Source organism: Mustela putorius, unplaced genomic scaffold (genome assembly GCF_011764305.1).
Source record: "Mustela putorius furo isolate JIRA1106 unplaced genomic scaffold, ASM1176430v1.1 tig00000905_pilon_pilon_pilon, whole genome shotgun sequence".
NCBI lineage: Eukaryota > Metazoa > Chordata > Mammalia > Carnivora > Mustelidae > Mustela > Mustela putorius.
In genome coordinates this window covers 4,499,952-4,514,987 of record NW_025421511.1, presented here as the reverse complement: position 1 = coordinate 4,514,987, position 15,036 = coordinate 4,499,952, and the positions used below count along the sequence as shown (strand labels likewise).

The 15,036-nt window shown below is 42.7% G+C and overlaps 1 protein-coding gene across 2 annotated transcripts in view; it reads right to left on the bottom strand.

Annotated features, from left to right (window-relative positions):
* CSMD1 (CUB and Sushi multiple domains 1) overlaps positions 1-15,036 on the bottom strand; it is a 1,951,187-nt gene that overhangs the window by 125,853 nt on the left and 1,810,298 nt on the right. For both annotated transcript variants that reach the window (XM_045086171.1, XM_045086170.1), the window contains 3 exons: positions 13,878-14,066; positions 9,403-9,549; positions 4,652-4,840 (listed from right to left, as the gene is read on the bottom strand). In XM_045086171.1, the coding sequence (XP_044942106.1) occupies positions 4,652-4,840; positions 9,403-9,549; positions 13,878-14,066 (525 nt within the window). The remainder of the gene's footprint in view (positions 1-4,651; positions 4,841-9,402; positions 9,550-13,877; positions 14,067-15,036) is intronic.

The following is a 15,036-nucleotide window of genomic DNA, read 5'->3' as shown; positions in this document are numbered from 1 at the left end:
AGGGGCGGGCCGGGGTCGGGGGACGGGGGATGGGGGGCATCAGGGCCAGCCCTCCGGACGCTCTCGCTGGGTGAGATGACACATCACTAAATTCTACTTGTGAAACGAATGCTACTCTATGTGTTAACTAACTAGAATTTAAATAAAACCTGGAGACAAACAAAAATAAAATTTACATTTTTTTAAAAAGAAAGAGAAGACAGATGGTTTCTGGGAGCTGCTGTCTCTTTAACGCGGGAAAATGGAAAGCCCTGAGCTGTGTCGCCCTGGTTTACCTGGGTCTTTGAGATAATAGAGAAAATCTCAGCTCTAGTTCAGGCGTCTCTTCAAGATGAATGAGATCAATGTATTGATAATGGAAACAGCTGCTTGGCAGAGTTTCTTGCTTTAAGGCAGGAAATGAAGCCTGAAGGACAGAAGATATGCTTGGCTTTATCAGGGAGGATATGAACCAATACAGATTTCTGAGAAAAATAATTCAAAAGGTCAAGCAAAGGGAGAAAAACAACCTGAAGTTCCCTGAAACCAGCAGCGACATCTCTGCTCCTCTTACAGCCGACCCGGCCGTTTGTTTAATCCCGCCCAGAATTCTTCACTGCTAATTACAAGCTCTGCGTCTTGGGAGCCACAGGCCCATGGCTAAGTCTGGGGGAAGCCTCACAAACCCGCCCCCAGACCTCACAGGAAGCACTAGTGCTCAGGCTTAAGTCTTGAAGAGTGATTCTAGGCTGTTTCTTCTGTCCTCTCAACAATCCGAGAGCGAGGCATCAAAATGCCCCGGTTCAGAGAGATGAGGACTCCCTTACCATCAGCCCCTAAGTTTCTCCCAAAATTCTGTGCTTCTGACTCACCGCTGTGAAAAAGTCCATGAAAACAAGAGAAAAAAAGTCAAAGAAAACAAGAGAAGTTGAAAGATTCTGGCAGAAGATGATCGTTTTTAAAGAAAAAGAAAAAAATCATTCTCAAATATGTGTCTCATGAGGTCATAGATTTATAAAGTTTTTGCATTTGAAATATTTACCAAATGCCATAGGTGACAGGGTGTCGGGCTGGGTGTCCTGGAGACGCAGACGGACACAATGTGTGGGCAGTTAGAAAAGGTGTAACTTGTATTCGTTCTTCTGTAAGTTTAAAAGGAGTGGTGCTCAAATCACTGAGAAAACACAATTGCAGCTCAAGAAAGGGCCCTGAAATCTTACATAATACGTTGAAATATTAACTACACATCAAAAATGTTAAGTATTAGACTGGCAGGGCCTTCAAGAGAAATGTGTTTATCTATTCATTCATTCATTCATTCCGATTGTCAAGTCTTCTATTTTCAGAGAGAAATAATTATAATAACTGCGGTGATCCCTGAGTTTGCTAAAGGTCTTAGAATATTTCAACACGTGGCTTCAGGAATGAAATTCCCAGCTACCCCCAAGGCCTCGGAGAGAATGGACTACAGGACTTACCGACCGCTTTGGAGCATGTGTGCTCTGCGGTCCTGCGTCTCAGAGCCCCGTTCTGGGGGTGGAGGCCTTCAGCCTCAAGTTTGTCCCGGAACATGCATTGTTTAATCGTAACTTTATTCACTGGATTTGGTCCCTACAGAACCTACAAGGGTGCATCTCCTCTCATGAGACACAAAAAACGACACACCCAGTATCTTGAACGCATTCAGTGGTGGCGCCCTGAGAAGTCTGAGACAATGACCTCTCTGAGCACCAGCGTCTGCGGGACACAGCGACCTGGGGGGCTGCACGTCGGCCTGGCCCAGGAGCCTCCGCACAGAGCAGGACTGTTCATCACCCTGCCGGCAAGGGGAACTAAATTGAATGTCCCCACTGACCATGTTCCCATCCTGACCCTCTGCAGCCGTCACAAGGTCTTCTGATGCTTCTTCCTAAGTGTGTCCCATATGTTTTCTCACAGACCTATGTCCCCTGTGTTTTCAAGGACCCAGCACACCCTCCCGAGCGTCTAAGTACCCTTGTGTTCCAGGCAATACTGTGGCCCGCCATCGGCCGTACCTCTGAGAGATATGTAAGGCACCCTCACAGCCCACAGCTTGTCGATACACGGGCACCAGTCACAGGGCGGGAGGCGGAAGCCTGGGACACTGGCAGTTAGAGTCTCCCATGAGAGGCCCGTCTCCTCCGCAAACCCATCTCTCGTGACACTTCTCCCACCCCACCCCCGCAGATTCTAGCCCCGGTGACGCATGACGGTGGAGGTATCCCTGACCTTCTCTGCCACTTCTACTCAATGTGTGCCTACTGTCACTGACTGTCACGCTGAACGGTCTCCACCGCCTCCAACATCTGTTGCTCCCCCTGGACCTTCAGAGGTTTAAGGGTTGGGAAGATGTCTTGCCACCTGCCGTGCCTAACTCAGAGGTAAGTTTGGGTTGAAGTCAAAGTAGACGTATGGTCTTTAACGCTTGCCATTAGGTTTTACACCTACAACAATGGCCCTGATCTACAAACACTGTCATCATGATTAATGTCACTCTGCCTCTCTATGAAAACAAACAGGTCAGGGATTGCATAGCGCACACCCTCTCTGTCAATTTTATTATAGCCTCACAGATGATGAAAGCATTTTGTATCTTATTATAACTAAAATGCTATTTTATACAAATTGTAAATACCTATGACGGAAAGACAAAAGACTTTTCCAAGGAAATGGATTTAAATACGGAAAATACAGATTCTCTCCAGAGTTGGTGCCTACAAGATTTTTTATGAGGAGAATTCCTTTTGGCGGAAAAACAATTTGATTCAGACACAGAAGTGTGGGCACAAGGTCTGGATTCTGGGTCAACGTGTTTGCGATTATTGGTAAGTCACTTTAACTTTTACAGGCTTCAGTTCTAGATACTCCAAAGCAAGTAAATTGAACAAGGTGATTCTCAAGTGCCCCCCTTCCCGTTTTGTAAGTCGTCGTTTATAAAGAAAGCACACGGTCCTACGGGCTGCCTGGTTCTCAGAACACTTAACGAAATGGGTTAAACACAGCGGGTTTGTTGTGGGAAGAAGGGGCTTCTGGGGTGTGTGATCGTCGGAGAACACAGTCCTGTGGGTCTTTATCGCCCAGAAGAAATCTGAAGGAAGGTAGCCTAATTTTCCACGCCAAGTATGCTGTGTGCTTGTGTTATTCTTAGTTACGCACAACACAAATGACACACACACGCGTCACACTCACTCGGATTCTCAGCCCACACTGCACGGGCTCCTTGAGGACCTGGGATTTGGTGCACCATTTCTGAGTCATTACATAGTTCTGCTAAGGGAGGGGATGGGAGAGGAGAGAGGGGGCACAGGTATCGGAAAACACCTGCAGACCTCGTCTTGTTCCTTTCAGCCATTCACAGGAAGAGCAAGCCGCGTCTCCAGCTCTGTCGGGGTCTCCAGACAGAGGAAGCAGGAGCAGGAAGACACACAGAATGTGCCCGGATTGTGGGTCCCCCATGTCCCTCCCATCACCCCAGGGTCTCTCCCCCGGCCTTCTAGTGTCTTCTGTTCTGAGAGCACCTTCCACCTGAGCTCTCCTTTGGGACTCAGGCTCTAGAGATCCCGACTCTGGAACTTCTGCCAACGCTGCTCGAGCCCCAGCCCCGCACCCCACCCTTGTCCACTTTGGGGTTCTGTCATGATTACTGCGGTTGGCATCCTGTCCCCAGGGCACAGGACACACAGTTGCCAGAGCTACTCTCTGAGCGGTAGAGTCTCTGTCGTAGAGTAACAGACAATTAAAAGAAAATGAGAATTATTTCTTCTTGTAAAGAACGAAATCATCATTCTGAATGAAAGAAGCTTTGGGATCTTCATGTTTGTCTTATATTTATAAAGAATGTCCAGAGCTGGAACATAAATAATTCAAGCTACGTGTCTGATTGACTTCTGCGGCTTAAAGACACATACAGTCACTGGGATAAATATCCATTATTGTCTCAGAGAGAAATACCAGAAAATCTAATATCTATGAAAAAAGGAAAAATGGAAACCAATATGAGGCTCCACTCATAAATCATAATTAGCTTTCAAAGACCAATATATTTTATTATGAATATAAATCCCGATAAGGCAAAACTATGAAAATTTCATGACTCCAAAGTCTTCAATTAAAATTAAAATGCCTTATTTGAAAATTTGATTTTTATGCATATGACAGATAAAGTTCCCAAAAAAGCATGAAATATTGAAATCAACTTTAACAAGTCCTAGATTTAAATGACCAAAGGAAAATGAAATATATGACGTATGGCTCAAAGAATGAGTTTTTAATCTAAATTATGAAAAGGGGGTTTTAGTAAATTGATTTTTTTAATTAATACAACTGTCAAGAAACATTCCTTTGAATCTACATCAAATAACACATTTTTTCCTTCAAAATGAAATACAAGTAAGCTTTAGGGTAACCACCCGGCTTCCAGTGAACATCCAACCATCCTCCGAATACCGGCTGTAAAGCTCCACCAAGCCCAGTGTAAATGTCAGAAATGTGTGCGTGGCCGGTGGAAAGTTTACTTTGCACTTCTATAAACCCACATTCCATTTCTCCTTACCTTCATCCATCGCCACCGCTGCAGTGATTCTCAATATGCGATTCAAATAACAACAATGGATTGAATTCAAGTTTGGGGATGAAAAAGCACCTTTCTTACCCTGGCAGAGGGGAGCGAGGGAATCCCACTGATACATGCCTCCTGGACTCCGCTGGCAGGTCGCGTTGCTGTGGCCAATCATCCGATGCCCGGGCTTGCAGAAATAATGCACTTTACTCCCCAGTGCTCCTGTGGTCCTATTGAAAACACCGCCATTCTTCAGGGTGTGGGTCAGGCTGCAGTAGGGCGCTGCGGACACACGAGCACATCCAGATGTAAATAAATAAACAGGAGAGACTAGGGGTTTCTCTCGGTTAAAGGGATATAAATGAAGTATCTTTCTTGTTCAAACAGTGGGAAACCAGCACCAATTTGTCAACGTGTTCTAACAAGTATCCCCACATACCACAGTCTGGCACGGGGCCTCCGGCTCACCGCTGCTGGGAATGAAACGTGGCATCACCACATTAGAAGACAGTGGCAATTTCTCATAAAACAAACATGTTATCACCCTACGGTCCAGCCGTCAGTCTCCTTGGTGTTTGCTCAAAGACATAACAATGTAGGTCCACAAGAAGAAAAAGAAAGCGTGTGTGTGAATGTCTACAGGAGCTCGACTCAGGCCCACTCAAGCTTGAAGCTTGCACGACGCCCTTCGGTGGGTGATGGACGGACAGTGGCCCATCTGAACGGTGGAATATTCTTAGACACCAAAAAGAAGTGAGTCATCAAGCCATGAAAAGAAAAGGAGGAAACTTAGGCGCTTTTTAATAATGGAAAGAAGTCATCCTAGAAAGGCTGCCGACTGTGGATTCCAGCTCTAAGTATGGGATTCCAGAAAAGGCGACACTATAGGGATCCTAAAAATAGCAGTGGTTGCCAAGGGTCATAGGGAGGGATGCATGGGTAGAGCTCCGAGGGTGTTTAGGGCAGTGAAGCTGCTCTGTGATACTGTAACCATGGGTATATGTTATTACCCCATGTCCAATCCACAGAGTACGCGACACCAAGAGTCCCGCTGATGTAGACCCCGGGCTCTAGGTGACGATGAGGAGTCCGTGCAGGCTCACTGATTCCGACAAACGCACCGTCTGTAGGGGACGTTGACAGCAGGGTGGGGGGCTGTGTCTGCAGTGGGAGGGGGTACATGGGAACTCTCTGTATCTTGTCCTCAATTTTGCTATGAACCTAAAACCGCTCTAAGAATATAAAGTCTAAAACCAAACAAAACTAAACCAAAATGCATCCTAAAAGCCTAGAGCCAAGGTCCAATCTCTTATTTTGAAGTTTGGACTACAGGCAGTTATTGCTCTGTGCGAAGGAGGGTCTCAACTTTCTGAACACTGGGAGGAAATACACGAAGAATCCTGCTGGATTCCCTCACTCACTCCCTTAAGGCTGACACACTGCAGTAAGCTGACTGGCACCAGACTAAGAACAAGGAGGGGCGGCTCTGAGCACCTTACTTGAAACAAAACAATTCTCAATATTGGAAAAGAAAAGCATCATTAATATGGAGAAAATAGAAAAATAGAACATTTTGCCATTAAAGCCATTAACTCTTTCTTTGTCGCTGCTGTTAAGTGGGTCTTGTGAGTTGCACCATAACGGAGATATGAACATTCTTTTTAACACATGGGATTTAATTAAAATCTCTAAGAAAATGCACTACTCCAGGTCAACACAAATCTCCCAATAGCTTTAGTCATTGCCTGTGAAGGAACTTTCTAAAATTGGGGACAGGCGTTTGTTAGACTGAGTCTCACCTACATAGAATACAACATCCCGACGGCTAAAAGCTCTGCGTCTTATTTACACATTTAGAGAAAGAAACTAATTTCACTCTTATTTACACATTTAGAGAAAGAAACTAATTTCATTGCAGCAAACACTCCTACGAACTCCCTTCCGATAAATTAAAACAATAAAATAAAGTTGTGAAGGACTAGAAATGCTGTTTCCTTTGGAAAGAAGAGGTTTAAATGAACCACCAGCCCCGTGGGGCTCCATAGACGAACACACTTACAAGTCTGAGTGCTTAATGTGGAACCCGTCCTTAGAAGGCAATGCAGAAGAAACTTGTTGAAGGCTCCCTATCATAGCACTGCCCAGAAGCAGTGTCTGCGTGTCTGGCCTGGGCTCTCCACCATGCTGCGGAAAGGAGCGTCCTCAGAGAATGTCTTCAGCTGGATGATCTTCAGAAATTCCAGTTCTTTTTCTTTTTCTTTTTTAATGGACTGATTTTTCTTAAGTGAAATTTCACTAAGTATCGCGAGAAACTTGTGATTCGCTGCCCCATGGGCCAAGCCATTTTTTTATGTCCTCATTCCAGACCCAATTTTCTAAGTTTTGAATGAATGAAAGTATTTATTTTAGGGAAGGAATGAGTATAACCAGGCACCTTGGCTAACAACGGCAAAAACCAAAACAAAACAGAAAGATAATTGATAGGAAGAAGGAGCAGACTGTCGGTCTTACTCTAAAGGGAGAGAGAAGATTAAGTCTGAAACGGCCCTGAAGGGACCAAGGGACCACATAATTCACTGCATGTCACGCATGGTTTTTGTCATAGTTTAGTCTGTTAAGGGATATAATGTGTGAGATTGTCCAACTTTCTGCAGTCTGATGATTGTCCATTTTCTCTCCTATTTACTATGTTTTTCTTATCACCGGGCTTTCAAGATGCCTCTTCTTTCCTAACTCACCTAGAATGAGAGAGCTAGAGAGGGCCCCAGGGGAGAAAAGAGAGCCCTGAGAACAAAAGGGACAGATCGGAGGACGCAGCCCCCCTGTTTGATTCTTGGCTCTAGGAAGACACAGAGGACCGATGCCCACCTCAGAGCTGCTGGTAGAGCGTTGGGAGAGCAGGGAGGCGTCCACTACGGGAGAAGACTGGGCACGTCAGAGACTCTGGAATATCTGGATGTATGTCTGACCCACCTCTATCTTTAACTGTCCCCATCCGGAAGCTCACGCGGTTCACTCAGTGTGGAAGGATCATTACTAACTGTGCATGCACTTGGCACAGTACAGTGCACTGACGAGAACCGCCTTTGGACAGCCCTCGCTTTGTCTTTCTTGCTTTCAAATTATGTTGCTCAGTTCTATCAGTCCTAGCCCGGATGACCAGTGTTTCGTAAACGTGGGGCAAACAGAGCTGTCAGATACGCCGTGTGGTCAGACAACAGGCTAGAGCCCCCTGCTCACTCCACTACATCTCGGAGACATGCTGATCTCATTCCCGCGCTAACACCACTGGCGATGAACTCCTAGCAGAGGTCACTGAAGCACCGAATTTAAAACGAAAACCTGGTAAAAGATAGAGGTATTCACTGACCAAAAAAAAAAAAAAAAGTACAGTTTTTCTGAAATTCTCCAATTTCCTACTCTCCCAACACAGTTTAACAAAGAGAATCTTCTTGTTCTATAATGAATTAAAATGTGCCTTGAAAGGCAGAATTCAAGGTATAATCACATCACCAGGCTACTAAGTGATCTGCCACAGGTAGAAGGAAATCAATTAGGTTCACCATGATTTCCCCTGCAATGTCTATTTTTGCACGTTGGAAATAAATTCAAACGGTTCTAAAGGTTTCCAGATCTTTTTTCAAAACAAGAAATGTGATGGACACAAATCCAATCATCGCCCTAATGCTCTCCTAACTCCGCCTATGGGAACAATATCAACTTTGAGCCCTTTGTCAATAAGCATTTTGAATAACTACTTTGAGAGAAGGAGAGAGGCACGAAGGTCTGGGTGTGTTTGATTAAACTTTATCAAGAAAGAATGATTGAATTTCATGCTCACCTTCCGCACATCTAAAGCCTTTTCAAACCCTTGATACTCTGTAATGTTTCACGATGTCTACCAACCAGAGAGAGCTGAAATCTTATCCTTTAAGCTACTGTGCCTTTTTGCTGTTCCTCTTCACGACGCTACTCAGCAATGACCAAGTCCAACACCAAGAGAGGACTTCCCAGCCCTCCGGGAAGCCACTGCTCAATTAAACGTAGCTGGTGGGCACCCTCCTTAGGGAAACTAGCTCAGTTACCACTGCGGGAAATCATTGAGTGAGATACTGAGAAAAACGTGGATATTTTTTTTTTGTCATTAATTAAAATATATGAGGAATTTAAGTTGTCTATTTTTTCTGTAGGACAGTAAAACATTAGGGGTGGGTCGGGTCATACTGACAGATGTACAGAGGATTTAAAGAACATAAATACATTGGCTGCCTTAATTAGTACAAATAGCACTGGCAGAGAATAATTGAAATACACAGAAAAGGACAAAGGAAACTGTTGATGCGGAAATACATCCATCTGTAATATGTACTAATTTTGTATGTGTTTATATGTGTGTGTATACACGTAATCTGCAAATATGAAGAGACACACAGATAATCAATAAAAAGACAAACTACTAATAGTACGAGATTATCACTTGTAAAATTAACATCAATAGGAATATCCCTTCCTGTTTGTCTCTTTAGCATTTAGACCTAATTCAAAATTAGCTTTGCATTATATTTCTTTATCTTTTAGAGGCAATGCCCGTGTTTTCCCTAAGTGAATTCGAACCTTGATGATTTTAGCAATCATCATTAAAATATCAATCAATAAATTGTTTCTTTTCTCTGCTCTAGGTTAGACACCTCTTACTCAGAGTGATTTCCCATCGTATTATCCCTATGGGACTTCTTTCTCATCCTTGGATATTAGGTTTACATTACAAATTTCTATCTCCATTTTCTTGTAGATCACTTGTATTAAAAACGCGGTTACGCTGACTGTGAGCTTCACTTACGAACCTGTATACCGAATCTTGAACCCTTTTTTACTGGTTGCATGATCAGTGGACCAGCGAAGGTATAACTGATTGCTCCTGCTTGTAAAATTCAACTGTTCAGTGTGGTTCCCACTTAAGACCACCAACAGAGGACTCTGACCAGAAGAACCTAAATAAAACAGAAAACCAAAAGAAGTTCAGTTATGAGCTCATACCTACAAGATGCAGACTACTTATAGCTTTTTATCACAGTTAGGAGTCTAAATGTACAATAGATATTTCCACTTATTTCCATAGTAGACTGAGTTCCAAACGAATAAAGCAACAAGTAAATTCCCTGATTAAAAAACAAGCCAAAGAAAATAGCCAATCAACATCATTTCACATTAACACATAAGACATAGATCATATGAACCTTACTATAAGATAGGAATAATTAAGATACATGAAATTAATTTTTATCCCCATTAGTACAGACGATATTGTAAGTACAGGAGAAATGACGACTTTCATGTGACACTGGCAGCAGGACGAAGTAGTACAGTCACTCAGCAGAGCAGTCTGTGACACGCAGCACAACCGGAGGCTTCCTAGTTCCGCAAACTTCAGCCCATGGGCGCCAGCGTTATTCATAGAGCCAAATGTTAGCTCCAGCATTGCTGTGGCATGGCAAAACCTAGATCCTAGATTGTATTTTGGCATTTTAGAAAAGAATGGAAAGTGCCATGGAAAGCAATCCTATATACATCTAGAATGAACGGACGCCATAAACACTGATGGGCATAGGTGATTCTTAAAATAGCATGTTGACAGCTAAGGAAGTCTAACTGCAGCTAAATATGATAGCAATTATGTAAAAATTCAAAGTTTCCCATATTAAATTGTGTGTGTGTGTGTGTGTGGATAGATAGGACGTGATGCAGACAGAGATGCATAGTTACATGATAGAGACAGACGGATGTTCACACAGAGATCAAGTAGGCACCGCTCGAACCACGCGTGCAAGCGGGACCCACTGACCCCATGCCCTTCGGTGCTGCTTCCTCCTGGGAGAGATGCCTGTGGCGTTGGGTATGCGTGGAATCCCCAAGCGACTCTGTACTTCTTGCTTCTCAAAATGAGAGACTATGGACTCTGAAAATCAATCTGAGGGGTTTGAAGGGGTGGGGGTGGGAGGTCGGGGAACCAGGTGGTGGGTATTAGAGAGGGCACGGATTGCATGGACCACTGGTGTGGTGAAAAAATAATGAATACTGTTTTTCTGAAAATAAATAAATTGAAAAAATTAAAAAAAAAAAATCGGAGCCTAAGGTAAATTGGACCAAATCCTAAAATTCATTACATCCAGTAATGAGTCCACATCTATATCTTAAATTTTTTTTCACCTTTTGGTACATTTGAAATTTTTAAAGAACTCAAGTCACAAAGTCAGTATCTAGTAGGCAGTCAGAAGAAGCAGGTGCCGCGCGCAATGACGTAAAATGGCCCCAGCGGCCGTAACGTGATGGCAAGGACCGACAGGAACTGCCTTCTTGAGACAGAACCTGCATTCTCACTTCCTGGGTGTCCCGTACAGTCCCCCTCCGCTGGTGAACTCAGCACCACCTCCTAGTCTGACGGCTCCGTGGCTTTTTGGCATTGCGCAGCAGCCTCCCAGGAAGCACATGACGGGAGGGAGAACGCGGTTACCCCCGCGAGGGCCAGCGCCTGTCTCATCGGCGTACCGGACTCGCTCTGAGAGTTGTACGTAGGATTTGCATTCAAGCAAAGTGACTGAGAAACCACCACCTCACTTATTGTGTAAACCCAATCAGGACAGTTAAAATTATTTTTTCCAAAAGCAAACAAACAAAACATCACAGAATTGTATTTCTTCAAATATAGACACAGTGAGGTCATACGGGTCCGGACCTTGGAGCGTGACCATATTTGGAGATAAGATCTTTAGACAGATAATTCAAGTTAAGGGAGGACCCTGGAATGAGCCCTCATCTGGTAGGACTGGAGTCCCTGCACAGAGAAGAGATCAGGAGAGGAAGGCACGCTGGGGGGGTGGCCACGTGAGGACATGAGGAGAGACAAGACCTTGGAGAAACCAGCCCTGCCCACACCTGCATCCCAGTCCTGGGAGGAAATACATTCCTGTTGTCAAAGCCCCCTACACTGGTACTTCAGGATGGCAGCCCTAGACACCAAATACAAAAACTAGTACATTCGAGATGATTCAGGCCGTGTCCGGTTTTGCTGGAGCAAAGTCAGAACAGATGAAATGCTACCGCTCAGTTTCCTGGAAGGCACCCCATAAAAGGATGGCCAGACTTGATACTTAAAGAAGACTATGTGTTTTGGGGACTGGTTTTCTTGTTGTTGTCTAAAGAGATGATATATATTCTAAAATAAAATATCCCTGGGAAATTAACTTGCACTTGTAAAGTTTTAAAATATCACTTTTCATGACAGAACCCAAGAGTAAAGCTTCAGGTATTTTTAATTCAGCAACTAATTCTTCATCACTTTCCATCTGTTCTTTTTGCCTGACACATAACGAGCTTCCTCAAGGACTTGCCTTTAAAAATATGCATCCAGTCAGCATGCATCAAAGACCACGAGCCATCATGGAGGGCAGCTGTTCCCACCACCAGCATGGAAACCATGAAGTATGTTACAAGTGGACACCACAGTCCTTATGTTGACACCTTTCTCAGTTGAGGTGTATAATGATTCAAGCTCTTTGTTCATTTATTTTTTTAATCAAGGGTTAGCCACTACTGGAACTACAGACAAGAATACACTCCTGGGATAATAAAGTTTAAAATCAATATTTTCCACATTTTTTTTTTTTGCACCTCTTGATCCATAAAGGAAGACTGTCTTCCAGAAGACAAAGAGAGGTGCGGTAGACATGACCCTTAATGCAACAGAAATGCTAACACTTAAAAACTATTCCTATAAAATGTTTCCCTTTCATTTTATAGACAAATCTTTGAGGCTAGAACAAAGCTAACCATGGATCTCTGGTAATTTTAACAGCAAGTGTTTTGATATTACCTCTATCATCTACTTTTGTAATAGGGATGATCCACCCCGATTTTGGGGAGATCCAGTTGTAAGCCCATAAGGATAAATACTGCTGTGACCGTGCTGCTGTAACTGGAAGCAGGAGAAGCACTGTCAGCCGAACTCCCATCCATTCATCCCTGAGGTGAACTGAGGGGCCATGAACACATTTACAGTAATTATGTAAACACATTTAATTCATACAATGTGTATACGAATACACACACACACACGCACACACACAACCCTAACCCTAACCCGGAAACTGGCTGCTCACCTACCTTGGTGTGCATGTCATCTAACTGATCCCAGAACCAAGCCTACCTGCTTCCTCACTGACGTAAGAATCCCCTTTCGTTTCTTGGCTAATATGTGACTTCTCTCTATCATAAAAACTACAGGAAAGTCTTCAGCAGTCCACATCTGCTTCAACATACACTTAGACAAAACACTCTTAAAATGGAAATAGTGCTCCTCAGCCCTCTGCTTCCATGTATATAAGTGTGAGTTCAATTTCCAGTTTAGTGGCTCATCATCTTAGGAAATACATAAATTGATTCACGCAGCATCTATCCATGTGATCAACTCGACTATGACAATTCATCGAGAACGTAGAAGGCATGTAGACACTCACAGAACAAACTACAGTCATTATTGTTAGCTTATTCAACTCAATGACCAGTCCCTCAAAACATGCAAATGCCTTATTATTATGTGCAGCCATAATTGTACCTTGGTCTAATTTTCTGGGCTATGATAATGCTGCTATACAAAGAAAAATATTAACAACATCTCCATTACAAATTGACAATTCAACCACATACTACTTGTAAGCATGGCATTGTTCTGTTAATAAGTTTGTTAGAAATGTATAAAAACATACAACACTAGAGTTGAAAACAGTATTAACATCTGGTAAGTGCGTTGTATGATTTTTTTAAAAGATTGCACATTAAAGGCTTCTGTAGCATTTATCATCTGGAAATCTCTGTGACCCATTATTTTATGTAGTTCTAGTAAAATAATTGTCTCAATGGATTAAAGTACCTTTAGCTCTCTTAAATTTCCTAAGATATCCTCTGCATCAGTAGAATACTAGAAAGAGAGAAAGGAAGAGCTTTTTGGGGTCATCTACTCTAAATTTCCACAGCAAAAAAATTAAGTAATAGTTCAAATAAATTCAGGACATTGTCACAGTGCATTGTTAGCATATAATTGCATAAAAGTTGAAACATTAACAAAAGTATGTTCATGTTCCAGACTCTTGAGACTCTACCAGGTTGAAATAATTTATTTTCTGTTTGGGGAAGATACAGTTCAACTCAAGAATATATGAAAGCCCTCGTGTAGTAAAAGCATCATGGTGGTGTTTTTATTACACTCCATAGAGATCACTGGTCGGTAAAAAAAATAAATAAATAAAACAGCAAAGAAACTTACCATCAAATACTTCCAGGGCATCAAATTGCTTTTCACTTTGAAATGTGTCCACGAAGATTGTGATGTTGTAGTGCGGTTCCACTTTAATACTCCATGAGCATGTCTGGGAGTTAAAGTAATTGCCCGGGTAACCAGGACTGAGGATGACTCCAGAGGACTCCGTCCGGACTTCATTCGCAGGGCATTGTGCTAACGAGAAACATGTCAGTAAAAGTCTTCCTTAACAAAGTGAACCCAACGTCAGTGGGAGAGTCTCTATCTCTGTATTTATAAGCCAATGGCGATGGAGGGGGAACGACCCTACTGAACTATGACCCAATTTAATACAGGGTAGAAACACAGCAGAACAGCACTAAATGATAACAAGTCACACTTTACTAGCACTCTGTAATTTAAATGAGAATTACATACATATAGAAATGTTGTTGGGACATAGGGTGACTAGACTGATTGATTGATTGATTTCATTTACCGTTAAGGAAATGTAGGGTCAAAGACTTTATTGTCACTGACACAACTCTAGGGTAGCCCAATCTGACAAAGCTGAAAAGAAGCCTGGAACCTGAAAGCTTTGTTTATCTGGAAAGGGTCATGAAGCAATGCTGATCTGCCCCTTGTGAGTCAAGTGGGAAGTACGGGTACAGGAATGCTTAAAGCCATCCTGTACCTTCCATCCATAGTAACCTTCTAGGATGGAATTGCCCACACACCTCATTTTGGGGCAGGTGCATTGCAGATTTGATCTTAAGGCCCCATGTTTTCTCACTCAACTAAAAAGCAAGATCTCACCTTTTCAATGCAATATTACAAAAACGTTGTGCAATTATATACAGTAGTAGAAAATGCATTTATTTATGCCTTTAATTATACTTGTGATTATATTTACAACAGTAAATTTTAAAAATTTGACTTGATTACTTGACACTATGACAAGAGACAAGTCAGAAAGTCCTGGGCTGAAAGCCATATTGGATATCTGGGTTGTATCAATGTGATTTCTAAAGGATGAATTTATCAAAATGAATCCCTTATGAGTTTATCATTATGAATGAATCATTAAGACAGTGTGGACACACTGACATACTTTTATCCCTCCTATTTCCTTTTTTCTTTATTCTACTACTTTTAAGGTAATCAAAATAAAACTGATCTGCTTAGG